Source organism: Benincasa hispida, chromosome 5 (assembly GCF_009727055.1).
Source record: "Benincasa hispida cultivar B227 chromosome 5, ASM972705v1, whole genome shotgun sequence".
NCBI classification, from domain to species: Eukaryota; Viridiplantae; Streptophyta; class Magnoliopsida; order Cucurbitales; family Cucurbitaceae; genus Benincasa; species Benincasa hispida.
This window is the reverse complement of record NC_052353.1, coordinates 50,541,665-50,557,598: the sequence shown is the minus strand read 5'-3', so window position 1 is coordinate 50,557,598 and position 15,934 is coordinate 50,541,665. Positions and strand designations below refer to the sequence as shown.

The following is a 15,934-nucleotide window of genomic DNA, read 5'->3' as shown; positions in this document are numbered from 1 at the left end:
CTTATCATTTAGAGAAAGCTACACGATCGTGTAGGTTTTACTAAGCGATCGTCTAGTAATAAGTAAACGATCGTTTAGAAAACATGGCACACTAGGCGATCGTTTATTAAAGCTAAGCAATCATTTAGAGAAAAGCGTGCAATCGTTTAGACGCGGGTGTGCAATCGTTTAAGTGATGAAACTCTATCGTATAGGCTCTCAGCTAAGCGATCAAGACGTTTTCACACTGATTGCAAATTTTACGAACTCCTTGCAAAATGAAACAAATTTTCATTTTATTCTTCAGTTACAATAACCGAATACTGAATTTTTCCACTAATGCACGATCGAGAAGAATATTTCGGTCAATTATCACATAATTAACCAATTTAATTAATAAATAAATATAATCATATTATATTCTTACCCTATAGTTTGATATCATATATCTACTATAACAATTTCTCCTCCACTTGATATAAATCATATTTATATCTAATTTTCTCCAAAATAATGTATCTCATACATTTAGTCAATTATATCATATATAATTAACCAATTCAATTATATCATATATAATCGAACTCCCTCTTGTCAATTTAAACATTTCAAACTGACCCAAAAACTGATGCTCGACTTTATCCAACTACCTAGGGGACCTTATGGACCTATGGCTCGAAGCTCTAACGGTATGTGAATGGCTGACTAAACTCTTTAGCCATGAGATCCACCATCCGTTAACTGCCAAGCATTCCATTAAAGACCAACAACTGAACTCTTCTTACCATAGATATATTTCTGTGTCTATTGGATATAACCAATCATGAGTACGATGACCCTTCACAGATGCTCATAAGTACAATTGGGTCAATTTACCGTTTTGTCCCTGTAGTTACATATCACTCCTTAAGTACCATTGATTCCTTTAATGAACAATACAACATAGTCCAACTATGTGTGAACACCTCTCGGGCTAAGAGAAGGTGTGTAGCGCCGCATCGTTCAAGCCTTGGAATCAGCCCTCAAGGGAGCTATCTATCTACTTACCACTGCCTCGGGGAAGGAGTGAATTTCATCTTGTGTAGCTGAGTTCCCAGCTCCCAAATCAGACGAACCCCAAAATGGTAGGTTTGAATCGGTGACCTGACCACTCGCACCCATACAAATCAAAGGACCATCCTCAATGGCAAGAGTTCCTAACTCACTCAAGATTAAGGTCATGTTATCTATGGTCATCCTAGTGAAGTGAAGTCTCTGTCATGAACGGTGTTATATTACGAGAAGTTAACACTTCGTGGTCAGGTCTTATACAAACTCTTTGTATTGGACGCTGCCGCTCGCATGTCCCCTACACGAATGATCAGGATCAAACCATCTGTGACAAGTCACAACACTTATGACCATTCCACAAAGCGGGACGCATCCGTAGCGTTACCAAAATAAGGTTTCCCTCCTATATCTATATACTACAAACCATTTTGGTTATCACTCAAGACATGATCCACTTGTATGTCACCACATACATGCTTAAGTTACATACTGATAACTAGGGATTTTATGTTTATTGGTTTTTCGTAAAGAAAATAAAACATACAATTGAGCAAAACAAGATGTGAAGTAAAATATCATATATTATACAACACAAGTATTCGTACAAACTGTTTACAAACTACAGGACACGAGACTTTAGGGCATTAACCCCAACAGCAGCAAGGAAGTCGTTTATTTTTTTCTATGCCTAATTGCAAAAGGTTTCACAATAATTGAAGCAAGCAATTGAAAGTAAAATCACAAGTTTTTTAATAGAAGAAATCTTGACTGGGTCAATTGCAATAAAGTCTAGAAGCAACAACAGAAAGAACCTAAGGAACATTACTATATTTTAATTTGTAACTAACTTTACTAACTCTTATGCTTTAGAAAAATTTCGTCAGCATGACATTACTATACAACAAAACCAAAATTTGTTTACTTCGATACCTGTTCAAAGAAATGCACTTCCAATATAACATTCAAACAACAACCTTCTCTCAACAAAAACTTACTCGAGTTTTGTAAGTGTTCCATTTCTGTCAACTTAAATACCCCAACCTAGACAGAACTAGCCTTAGACAAAAGGTCAAAGATCCCTTATAGATACATTTGCTACAAATTTAATCTTTTAATTGAAACCAATTTAATCCTATTAAACTGATTAAAAGATAAAATTTATTTCTAATCTCATTAGAAAAGTGATCTTAAATCTATGTGAATCATATTTTATAACTATTTTAAAAAATGATTTTAACCAAAGATTTGCATATAATTTTGAATTATTAATTTTAATTTCTAATTTCATTTAATTATAACCTTTATAAAAGAAACGAAATAAATTAAAACTAACTATTACATGTAAAAGTATATTTTAGGTAAATTATAACAATTATAAAATAACCTAAAGTGGTGACATGCTTTATGCAATTCCATTTCATTACTTAACATACATAACACTTATATAATAAAGTAATGAAATAATTAATAACATACATACATCCATACATTCGATTATATATTATAACACTTATAATATAAATTATACACGACTATGTTATTAATACATGCAAACATATATTATAACATTTATATTATATGATGAATAAGCATGCTATAAAATTAAATAATGTATTATAATATTTATAATATCAATGATGCATGAATAATGCATAACCTATGATGGGATTTTACTATATGACATACATTACGACGTATAATTATATAAATTAAATCATACATCATATGCATAATTTAAATAATTATTGGACTGAGATAGGACTCCTAAACAATTAATTAAATTAATATAATACTTATATTAATTTAATTAATTAAAAATAACTAACTATTACAAATTAAATAGCCAACCGGTTCAAAACAAGTGAACCAGACCTTGAACCGCTCGAATCGGGCCGTCCAGCACCTTAACTACCATTGAACTGCTCAAACCAAGCAAATCAAACATGAACTAAATGCAACTCGAACTGAACTGCGCACGAACTAAAAAAAAAATTCTGTCACAAAGCGTTACAATGCAGTGACTAGCATTGCTATGCTACGAAAAATTCTTTCATTCGTCGTTCGAAGCATTGCAACGCTACTGTATATTAGTCACTGTACAGTTGTGAATTCCATCAATTTTCCTCCGATTTTTTATATTAATTTTAATTTTCAATATAATCTTTTATATTGTATCAAATACAATATAATCTATAGTTTTTTATTTCTCTCATACGTGCATAGTATTTAATATCAATCACATTTATACTAAATTAATTATATGAATCTCATCCATATAATTAATATTTGAATCATATTCAAATATCTATTTCCTTTCAAATAAACTTTATATTATAATGTATGAAATACATTATATTAATTATATCATATATAATTAAATTAAATTAATTATATCACATATAATTAATTCCCTCAATTAATTTGAAAAATTCAAATTAATCAAAAAATGATTCTCAATATTCCCTGTTGAGGTATAAAAGGGATCTTATGGACTTGTATATTGAAGCTCCAATGGTTCTTGAATAATTAATTAAGCTCCTTTAATTAAATTATTCAACATCCATTAACTGTTGGTCACTCCACTAAAGACTAATAGCCACACTCTTTGCACTATAGATATATTTTTGTGTCCATTGGATATAACCAGTCAATAGTGCAATGACCCTTTACAAATTGCTAATAATTACAACTAGATCAAAATTACCATTTTGCTCATGTAGTTACATCTAACTCCTCAAGTACCACTGATCCCTCTCATGAACAATAAGTCATAGTTCAAGCTTTGGAATTAGTCCTTAAGGCAATAATTTATCTACTTACCAAGACGTTAGGAAAGGAGTGAATTCCATCTTGTGTAGTTGTGTTCCTAGCTCCCCAATCATACAAATCCCTAAAATGGTAGGCTTATTGAGTCAATGATCTGGACATTCTCACCCATACAAATCAAATGACCGCATTCATAGGTAAGAGTTCACAACAGGATTCAGGTCATGTCACCTATGGTCATCCCTGTGAAATGTAAGTCTCAATTATTAACGATGTTATTGTTGGGAATGATATCCTAAATCTCCTTGTAATCTTATAGTTAGTAAACTCCGTATAAACATATTGTTGTCAATAAAATAAGTATTATTTTATAAGCATATACTCAATAACCTAAATCTCCTAAGATCCGAGGTTATTTCATATAATTTAAAGAAGTATGTAGAGACATACAAGTGGATCTTGTTTAAATAATAACCTAAATGGTCTGTAATAAATGGATAAGGTTGGATACCTTATCCTGGTGATACTATGGATACGGTCCGCTTTGTAGGTATTACAAGTGTTGTAAAGTGTTACAAATGATCTGATCCTGATCATTCATGTGGAGACATGCAAGAGAGAGTATCATATACAAAGAGTTTGTATAAGACCGAACCACGAAATGATTAGTCTCTTTATATAACGCCATTAATAATAGAGACTTACATTTCACTAGGATGATTATAGGTGACATGTCCTGAATTCTGAGTAAGTTGTGAACTCTTGCTCATGAAGGCGGTCCTTTGATTTCTATGGGTGAGAATGGCCAGATTTCCAACTCAACAAGCCTACTGTTGATTGTTTGTCGAATGTGGCAGATGTAATGCCACCGCAACGACTGATATGTGTCGCTTTGTCTTAATCACGCTTCTAGGTAATATATGCTATACTACATTTTAAAATAATGCATGCGATGCTGCTGAGATGCGTTTGTAGTATGCATTCAGTAGTATGTGCGTGTCATAAGTTTTCTTGCATTGGAACCAAGTATAATTCCACCGCAAGTTTCTTAGAGTGATTTGAGGTTGAACACTGGGATTTCGATGCTAGATGCGATATTGATGTGATACATGCGACCGAAAATAAAATAATAATGTGTTGTGTTTGAAAAGTAAAATGCGGCGACAAACAATTAAATAAACAAATGAATGAATAAATGTGAAATTATGAAAGTGTACGAGGGAATGCGATGACAAGTCTTATGAAAGATATCAGAATGAGAACGGGTTGGGGGAAAGGACATCGTAAGTTTGTCAATCCTGTTAAGGCCGCAACTAAGGTTTCGCATTCCCTTGGCTTACACCTCTCAGTGATCGGCCGCATTCTCATATCTCTATAGTGAGCAAGGATGAACATTGCGAACGCAAGGTTATTTCCATCTCTGGAAATACTTCTTGCTTTAGTTAACACATTCTATCAACCTTCTTTCGAGAGGTGGATTAACATCTTCACTTCTGCTCTCATAGGTGAAGATGTCGTTGAGCATGCATTAGCTAAACTTAGCTGACTTTTTCAACATGAATTAACTTACTCGCTTAGTCCTTCCCCCTTACCCTGGAGGATTAGTTACACATGGTGAGAGAAATGGAAGATGAATGTATGGTGGTGAACAGAGAGATGAAGATGAATGTGATTATGATATTACGGATAAAGATAAAGCGATTGTTACAGATAGATGAATGATCAGAAATGAATAACAGTTGATGAATAGAAAGTAAAAACAAATGAGGACAGCGTGTCAATGTCTTGACACGGATCCCAATCGGAGTTGTTTTTCTTGTCGGCGTGTAGGAGGAATGAGGTGAAAAACTTCATTCTCAGGATAGTTCCCCAGGTAGAAATGACCTTTGCATAGAGCTTCTCTTCAAGATTGTGAATGAATTTCTGGCTCCCGAGACTTCTTTTCGGACTTGTCTCGTCTATCTCCTGGATTCTCTATGAATATCTCTTCAGACAACCTCCTCTCTTTGGTGTTGATGTAGCTATTTATAGACCTTAGCACATCCTTCGTTAGTGGTCCTGCTTTGAAAAGTTACTTTTTCTGCTGAGGCTTGGTGGAAACGTCCGCTTTGCTCCACATTCAATTTGTCAAATCGTACAATAGAAAAGCTGTACAATTTCGGAAATCTCCGCGAATACGTCGCTCTTCGATCGTCGCATGCGGTGCGAATGCGTCGCTCTTTTTTTCCACGAGCGATTGTCGCATGCAGTGCGAATGCACTACTCTTTTTGTCCTCGAGTGATCGTTGCATGTGGTGCGAATGCGCTGCTTTTTTTGTTCTCGAGCGTTCGTCACATGCGGTGATACGTGTTTTCTGCAAAACAAAGACTTGGACATCCTTTTTTGCCATCACAATGGGGTTAACGGGTGTGCTTCTGATATTTTACGACTTTTGCGTTTCTAAGTCAATTTCTATATGTTCGACGCAACTTTTTCCTTCTTTTTGCCGCATATTCTAAATAAGATGGTATAAATAACTTATTTCTACAAGTTATCACTACCATTTTGGGGATTCATCTAACTGAGGAGCTGGAAACTCAGCTACACAAGACAGAATTCACTCATTCCCTGATGCAAGGGCAAGTAGATAAATTGCCCCCTTAAGGGTTGATTCCGGGTCTTGAACATAGTGGCCACACATTCTCCTGGCCCGAGAGGACTTGGTCATAGTGGGACTATGACTTATTATTCATTAGAGGAATCTATGGTACTTAAGGAGTTACATGTAACTATAGGGGAAAACAGTATTTTAGCCTAGCTGTACTTACGAGCAATTTGTGAAGGTCATCACACTGTTGATTGGTTATATCCAATGGACACAAAAATTTATTTGTAGTGCGAAGCGTTCAGCTATCGGTCTTTAGTGGAGTGACCGACAGTTAACGGATATTGGGTAATTTAATTAAAGAGTTTAATTAATTATCCGAGTACCATTGGAGCTTCAATCTACAGGTCCATAAGGTCCCCACTATAGCTCATTGAAGTGTTCAAATTAATTGAGGAATTTAATTATATATGATATAATTAATTATAATGTATTTGATACATTATGAGAGGAATTTGAATATGATTCAAATACCAATTATATGAATGAGATTCATGTAATTAAATATAAATATGATTTATATTAAGAGAAATAAAATATTTGGATATGATCCAAATATCATTTATATGGATGAGATTAATATAAATAGATTTAATATAAATGTGATTTATATTAAATGCCATGTATAGTTGAGAGAGAATAAAAACTATAGTTTATGTTATATTTGATGCAATATAAAATTATAGGTTATAAGTTATATTTGATATAACATATAGTGTGTATATATAATAAAGTAGATATTATATATTCTATTTTATTAGTTTATTTAAAATTGATAAAAGGGAAGGAGTTATAAATGTTGGGATTGGTGTCCTAATTCTCCCGAAGTCTCGTAGTTTGTAATTTGTACACATTGTTATGAATAAAATAAGATTTATTTTATTTGGAATTTACTCATATCCAATAAAAAAAAACTCCATGGTTATTGTATGTAAACTTAAGCATGTATATGGGATACACAAGTGGATCATGACTTAAGTGATAACCTAAATAGGTCTGTAGTATAAGGATTAAAGAGAGATACCTGATCCTGGTGACACTACGGATACGACCCGCTTTGTAGAGGTTTGCAAATGTTGTGAACTACTACAGATGGTAGATTCTGACCATTCATGTGGGGACATGCAAGCGAGGGTATCCTATACGAAGAGTTTGTATAAGACCGGACCACGAGATGACTAGTCTCTGTATATAACGTCGTTGATACTGGAGACTTACATCTCACCTAAAAAACCATGGTGACATGACCTCAATCCTAAGTGTTTTGGGAACTCCTACCTTTGAGGGCGGTCCTTTGATTAGTATGGGTGAGAGTGGCTAGATTGCCAACTCAACATACCTACCTTTTTGGGGACTTGTCTTATTTGGGAGTTGGGAACTCAGTTACACAAGATGAAATTCTCTCATTGTGGGATATCTAAAAAAGTTTTCTTTGTGGCCTTCCTTCTCTTCTGGTTATCCTATGAATCGGTAATCGAATCGGCAACTGGTAACAGGCTTTCTAGTTCACTCCTTCTTAGATAGATTGCTCCCTATCATTTTTCCTAAGTAAATTAAACCTTAGGTTGTTAAAATACTCAGTGAGGGGAAAAGATGTATATGATGTGTCATTTTTCCATTCACGTTTCTCCCTTAATATTCACACCGTGAGATGATGCTTGGTCTTGAGGCGCCCTGGGAGCGTCCCCTTTCGGATGGTGTTTGCATGGGTCAATATTAAGGTCAATGGAGAGAGTATTTATAGTAAGTGGGAGAGGGATATGTGTCAACATGTCCTACGGTCTCTTTCATTAGTTTACACCGTGAGACCTTTTTGCACAGCCTTGAGACGGCTTGGGAGCGTCTCCCTTTGAATGGTTTGTGTAGTTGGTCAATATCAAGGTAAACTCTAGAAATGGATAGGGTCGCTTTAGTTTTTTCCCCAATCGGTTTTTCCCTTCGGTTGGCTCATTGGGGCAGAACTCTAGGATCTAAAATTAAGGTTCACATTTATGGAAAATTATTCTCTTATCCATAGCCACATATTATGACTATGAAATATGGCAAATAGATGTCAATACTGCTTTTTTTGAATGAAAATCTTGAAGAGACCATTTACATAAATCAACCAGAAGGGAATAAAATCAAAAGCAAAAGGTTTGTAAGCTTAATCGGTTCATTTATGAACTGAAACAAGCATCTCGATCTTGGAATATAAGATTTGATATTGCGATAAAACCTTGTGGCTTTGATCAGAATATTGATGAACTTTGTGTTTACAAGAAAATCATCAACAGCTCAATAACTTTGTATGTGGATGATATCCTACTCATAGGGAATGATGTAGGTTTTCGGACCGATGTAAAGAAAACTGACTCCGACTGACCGATGCTCACCATATCTCAAATGAGCGTTAGGGCTTAAATCAATTGTCGTTGTAGAGAAGACCCATAGGAGAAGATTGAGACACTCAATAACCATTGAAAAGATAACCTCACAGCTAGACATCGAGATTCACCTAAATAGCTTCTAAAGCCTTCAGCCAAACATCAGGACTCACCTTGGTAGTTATTGAAGAGATAATGTCTAAGATGAGCTTTAACTCACCTTGGTAGTTATTGAAGAGATAATGTCTAAGATGAGCTTGGTAGTTATTGAAGAGATAATGTCTAAGATGAGCTTTAACTCACCTTGGTAGTTATTGAAGAGATAATGTCTAAGATGAGCTTTAACTCACCTTGGTAGTTACTGAAGAGATAACATGTAAGATAGCTTTAAGACTCACATCATCTTGCTTATAATACGTGCATCCAAGAAGCGCGATCTACTTTCTTCAGTTATGATTTTTTTTTAGAGTAGGAAGTCTAGAATTTTTATGCTGAGAAAGTTTAATTATTATTTCTCCATGCCTATAAGGTCTTATTTATAAGAATTTGATTAGGTTCCCTAATCAAATATTATTATTTTAATATCTTATATTAAAATAAAAATATTAATTATTGAATCATATTCAAATAATTTAATTCTCTCAAATTATATATCTCTTATTTTAATCGTATGCAAATTAAATATAATAATGTATCTTATTACATTTATACTTATATATGATATTAATTGTATCTAACTTGTTCGGTTCAGTTTCAAGTTTACCCATCAAACTACTTGACCGTTTCCCATTTAATTATAAGCCTAGTCGTCGCACATCCCTCATTCGAAGGTAAAGCAAATTTCCTCCTTCTCTCTCTAAGAAGTAGGGAAAAAAAAAAGGAAAAGTGAAAGAAGAAAAATAAGGAGAAGAGGAAGCAACCAAAGAAGGAAAAAATAACAAGAGAAGAAGAAGATGAAGAAGAAACAACTGAAGAAGAAAAAAAGGGGAAAGGAAAGAAAAAAAAAAGGAGGAGAAAAGAAATAGTAGTTGAAGAAGAAAAACAAAGAAAAAAAAAAGAAAGAGGAGAAGAAGCAGCTGAAGAAGAAGAAGAGAAGTGCTTTACCATTTCTTGTGATTTTCAGTGTGAGATTTGATTTTTGATTCATGTCAAACTGGATTTCCCTATTATTTAGTTTTCATTTTTCTAAACATAAGATTTGCACACAAAAACTAAATTGACCTGATCGGGATCGATTCGAGTTTTGTTCGTACAAAACCGATCTAGGTCGAGTCGTGGTTGGTTTTTAAGAAAACTAGCCTGACCCGACCCAATTACACTCCTATGTAATACAAACATGCAAATTATTTAGGTTTTGTAAATGTCTTTTTAGAATCTATAGTAGTAAATTTGACTAAATTTCAGATTTTTTTTTTCCCTTAAACAAGTGTCGAGCATGTCTCTCAAGGAGATAACCTAAAAGTCAAACGATGAGACTCAATGACAATTAGGAAAGAGTTGACCTTTTAGCCAAGTGCGGTTTCACATTAGAAACTATTGTAGAAATGATTTATCAAATGAGCATTAGGCTCACATCAATTGCCACTATAGAGAAGGTTTTTCAAAGAAGTATTAAAGCATTCGATGACGGTCGAAAATACTTTTCAGCCGAACTTCAAGACTCATTGTACTCGATTAATAATTTTGAAGATGGAGTAAGGTAGTGAAGAAGAAGATGGGTTGATTGTTTTTTTATTTATTTATTTAGATTGAAGAAGAAGGTAGGTTTTTTTTTCCATGATAATGAAGAAAAGTCCTAGTGCCTTAAATGGGAAAAAAATCTAGTACTATCGTAATAGCAACTCTTTCACTTTATTATTTGACACGTCATTAAATGATTTATTAATTTAATATTTATTTATTTCGTAGACCCCACATGATTTTTAAATGTTACTATTATGGCAAATAATAGATGAATATGGTATAGAAAATTTTCTTAAAAAATATATATTTTTAATTTTATTTTTAGTGTGTAAGGAAAATATGAGTATTAGATTATATTGCACGTAATCATTGTCTTTATTTATTATTACCATTGGATGAGAAGGGAAAAGGAAAACGTGGGGAGGAGAATGAAAAAATTGTTATTTGTGTTGTAGAAATGAAAAGCACAATGAGACACAATGAGAATATAAATATTGAGAAAATATAATATTATATGTTGAAATAAAATAAAACAATAAAATAACAAAATACAGTAAATTAAAAATCTTATGGAAATTAGGATGTCCACTATTTATAGATATTTTGGCAATTAGGATGTGGTTTATTTGGACGCTAATCATGTATAACTTTATGACACAAGTCTACACATGGAATAATTGACAAATGTTAGGTCTTTTGACATCTACATTACACATATATTATAATATTTATAATAATTTGTTATTTGTTATTTATTATTATATTTTGATTATAATAACTATAATAATTATTACTTTTAATCAACAAACTCTCATTTTTTAAAGGTTGGAATTTGATTATTTAATTTTGAAATAGACCAATTTGAATCAGATCTCCAATTTTAAGGACAAAATACAAAGTCAAATGGTAGGGTCGTTTTTCTAGGGTAATTGCAAATTACTTTTACTTTTTAGGCCCTTTTTTTTTCCAAGAGGGTAGAATTCGTAATATTTAGATGTCCGAATTTATAAATGTTTGAAATTATAGATGTTTAATATTTTTAGATAATCACGTTTGTTTTGTAAAAATATTTTTATAAATATTTAAAAATATATTTGATAAATGTGTTTGTTTTATAGTGTTTCTACTAAAAAAATGTTTTAAATTTACCTAATGTTTCAAAATATCCTTATAACTATTTATTAATTTATAATTAATTTAATATAATTTGGACTTATATAATATACTTATTTTTATCAATTTAAATTTATTTTAAATTAATATAGTTTATATTATTTTAATGTTATTTTTCTCAACAAGATAATATATGATAATTTAAGATTCTTTATAATATAAAGACTAATTTAAATTTAAATATTTTGCTAAAAAAATAATAACAACTACAATATAACAAAAAAAGAAAAAAAGTGATATATATGATTAGAAATATTTATTTTAATTATATAATACAAGTAAAGAAGAGTAATACATATAAGAAAAAAAGAAGGGTAAAAATGTAAAATGGGGATGCACTCACATAGAAATATGAAAAATCCATATTTTAAAAAGACATCCAAAACTCTCAAGATGTCCTCCGTATAAGATATCCTAGAATGCTTGAGAATCTTCAGATGTTAAGACATCTTATAATATTAAAAAACATGGTAACTCACATAACCACTCTATAATAATCTAAGATACTCATGAAACAAATTGTTCCTTAGAGTTAATAACTTATAAAGCAATATTTTTTTTAAAAAAATTATAAATATAATAAAATCTATTATTAATAGACTCTCGTCTATAATATAACTATTATTATAGACTTCAATTGATAAATCTAAATTTTGTTATATCTACTCGGAGTTGAGTTGGATTTATGTATTAGGCAACAATAGGTCTGATTTCTTCGTTGAGCCCACTCAAATGGGGCGACAGTTGTTGTCGGTGGGCTTCTCTTGGAAATAGCAATTGGGCTTCCTCTTCGCCGGCTACTGCTTTCTTTCCTCCTCCCTCCACTCCACTGCACACTGAAATGAAAAATAGCGTCGTCGAGAATTCATTCCACGAAAAGCTCTGATTCACTGAAAGTGAGTCACAGTGGGAGAGATGAAGAAAAATGGAGTGAGTTTAGAAGGGGAAACGGTAATTTTGGTGCCTTACATGGAAGCGCACGTTCCAAAGTATCACCAATGGATGAAAGACCCAGCTCTTCTTCAAGCCACAGGCTCCGAGCCCCTCACTCTTGATCAGGAGTTCCAGATGCAACAATCATGGACACAAGACCCAAACAGTAGTTCTCTTTCTCACTTCATCATGTTCATTTGTTCGTTTCCTCTCTTAATTTCATCAAATTTTTATCTGGGTTGTGTTTTAAAGTTCTTGATATTGATCAAAATAAGGCTATGTTCGTTTTCGTAATCCTTCTTAACATGGTGTGGATTTGGGGGTGGTTTTTTCAGAGCAGACTTTCATTGTATTGGATAAGGAATTGGTTGAGGGAAAATTCATCCATGGAAATCCTGGTGTTGAAGGTTAGTTCTTTGGTATTTACTCTTTAGTTTAACTGATAATTTTAGGTTGGGGGAAAGCTTTGTTTATACGTATTGTCTGTTTTTCCAGCCATGGTTGGTGATGTGAATCTTTACATGAATGATCTGGATGATTCCCTTTTAGCAGAAGTCGAAATAATGATAGCTGAATCCAAGAGGTACCAGATTTAATCATCTTTTCGTTATGTAGATGTTTTTATTCTTTGTTTGCTCAAATGCGTAAGGTAATGGTCTTTTGATCTCTGATTTTTCTTCGGTGACTGGTATGTGAAGTTCTGTCAATGTGAATATAAACAGCGTTTCTGCTCTGCCTAATTCTATGTCACGGTTCTCTTCATAGGATCTTGGTTATTGGTTATTGGTTTTTCTATAAGAAAATTTATACATTTTGTGTTGTTCTGGCTCTTTAAAAGCAATGAAGTATTCGAATTATGAGAATTAATGAAGTGTTCTTTCAACTGATTCAAGATAAGAAGCAAATATAATGCTGGAATGAATCTTTGGATGTGCATGTATTAGTAACCATCCCATATTTTTTTTGCAAAGTTGGTTCTAGCTCTGCTCAACTAGTTTAGGCATATATCTTCAACCAAGAATCTGACATTTGAATCCCCATTCCCACATGTTGGACTGAAACAATATCACTTTTTCCTTGCAATGTTTTGGGTTCATTCTTGGCCATGTGTATGGATTATATTGTGATAGGATTTTGTTTTTTTTTTTTGGGATCAATGTTTTACCAGTCCACTAAACTTCTTACGTCTGTATTTCTGTTAGCATAGCCGTGGAAAAGGATTTGGGAAAGAATCTGTCCTGATGATGATGGGATTTGCAGTCAAGAACCTTGGGATCCATACTTTCCGGGCGAAAATTGGAGACTTGAATGAAGGGTCTCTCAGTTTGTTCAAAAAATTGGTTGGTTCAATTTCTTGAAATAAGATTTAAGACTTACTGCAAGTAGATAAATTTTTATATCATCAAATACAAGTGAATCCACACCAACCCAAGTCAGCATGTTTTGTTTAAAAATTTATATTGCACTATTGTTAGTTTTTGTTTTCCTTTTAAACTAGTCCTTTAATCTTCACAAAAAGATCCCTTTTATTTGGTGTAGGGCTTCGAAGAGACTTCTTACAGCGAAATCTTCAAGGAGGTGAGCTCTCTCTATTTTCTTCCTTAATGATAAGCATCTTCCAAGACATCTTTGCATCTATTTAAGATCATGGGACCTATACTTCACTTTATTGTTTGACTTAGTGCCGTATAACAGCAATTTACACAAGTCTTTTGAGATATTGAAGATATGCTGTTAGCTAAAAGCATGATTACTATTTAGTTTAAGGAAAACCTTACGTCTCGATTGACTATGAATAGTTTATCAATATGAGCTGATGTGTCAAAATTTATTTCACTAATATGGATTTGTGGATCCTTTAACTATAATTTTTTAAAGAAAAGAAACTGAGTACTATTAGCGATTGATTTATTGACTACATTTAACATATGTATGTGCATGTACATATATTATAGTTGGTCTAATAATTGTGAGAGAACCTTGTTCACACGAACGAATTATTAGTTTTGTACCATAATGGAAATACTTGATGGCTAGGAAGTTTTTTCTTGTTCTTTTTCCATCTACCCACTTCAGAGAGTTATGCTTTTACATTTTAAGCCTGAACTAAGTTATCATATTCGTGGGCCATATTTGATTCTGACTTTATTTACTTTTGCATATTTGGAAGGTAACTCTGGAGTTAAAGGTAACAAAGTCCAAGCATGAGGAGCTGCTTGATATGTTTGGTAAAATAGTAACTTATGACTAGTGCTTGATCTAACTTCCCCGCCGGGTCTAGAACTTCATTTTGTAACATTTAGATGTGGGAAACTCTTGATGGGTTATCTGATATTATGTTCAAACATTTGATACTTGAGCAAGAAGCAAATCAATATAATACACAAGAATCCTTCTATAAAATAGGATCAAAGTTATGACTTATTTACGATATTTTTTCTTTCCCTCACCTCATCTAAACGTCACACTTTCATCATATTATGTTTTTGTTTGTTTGCCTTTGCATCTTGTGTATTTATGTAGGTTTTCAAGATGCTTGGTTTGACCTTCTGATGTGGACTTTTGGAGATTAGTCTAGAAGGTCCAAATCTCATACACCAACATTTTGGCTTCTTTAGAAAGACTTTAAAATGGCATGGCAGGTATGAAGTCTTTGTTTTAACATTTCTTATCAAATGGATCCCTCTTTAGTTTTACAGTAACAATTAGAATGTACCTGAAGCTATTGAAATTTCACGGTTTCGTGTTCGTGAAAATGGGAACAGATGGAAATGTTGATGCAGGGCAGAGTAATTGATATCACTTGAATATTCTAAATTTTTGTCATCATCTTGACCAAAATTTACCCTGTCAATTCAACGTGTTTTTATTTTCCTTTGATGTGAACTTGATGGGTTTGAGATCAATTTCTTCAGAATAATTAATATTTGATCTTAGTTTAAAAGGCTTGATTATTTTTCATGTTGTATTGATCCTACTTGATTAATTGAACAGGAGGGATATCATAACCCCTTTGTTTGGTGATGAATAGATCTAAAAAGTGAGAAAATTTTGATTTATTTATAAGAACCCTTGATTATTTTATGGAAATTATGAGTCAACAGGGAAGGAGTCCGAAAAATTAGGCAGCTGGATTATAAATTCAAACCATATTAAAGAGGATATTTTATGACTTCTTGGTGGTAGCTGCTCTAAAAAACCTAAAGAGGGGGTGTCTTTGGTTGGTATGAATATAATTTTGAGTTCAAAATGATGGTTAAAGGACTTTTTTTCCTATTTTTTGAAAGGGATGGTTGAAGGATTTAATTATTTTATTTTCCAAGGAAATTTTTGTTTGGA

The 15,934-nt window shown here is 32.7% G+C and overlaps 1 protein-coding gene across 1 annotated transcript; it reads left to right on the top strand.

Moving 5' to 3' along the window:
• The first annotated feature begins 12,384 nt into the window (after positions 1-12,384).
• Positions 12,385-15,549, top strand: LOC120077832 (N-acetyltransferase 9-like protein). The gene is made up of 6 exons (XM_039031894.1): positions 12,385-12,761; positions 12,931-13,002; positions 13,091-13,178; positions 13,803-13,935; positions 14,135-14,173; positions 14,766-15,549. Exons 1-6 carry the CDS (start codon positions 12,578-12,580, stop codon positions 14,844-14,846), a joined length of 597 nt encoding a protein of 198 aa, XP_038887822.1. The 5' UTR covers positions 12,385-12,577; the 3' UTR covers positions 14,847-15,549.
• Positions 15,550-15,934: the final 385 nt, after the last annotated feature.

Bases quoted from the DNA above. Each gene is read 5' to 3' on its own strand.
- LOC120077832 (XM_039031894.1), top strand. From the start codon at position 12,578: ATGAAGAAAAATGGAGTGAGTTTAGAAGGGGAAACGGTAATTTTGGTG. The intron at 13,179-13,802 runs GTACCAGATTTA...CTGTTAGCATAG, and splicing joins ATGATAGCTGAATCCAAGAG to CCGTGGAAAAGGATTTGGGA. The intron at 13,936-14,134 runs GTTGGTTCAATT...TATTTGGTGTAG, and splicing joins TCAGTTTGTTCAAAAAATTG to GGCTTCGAAGAGACTTCTTA.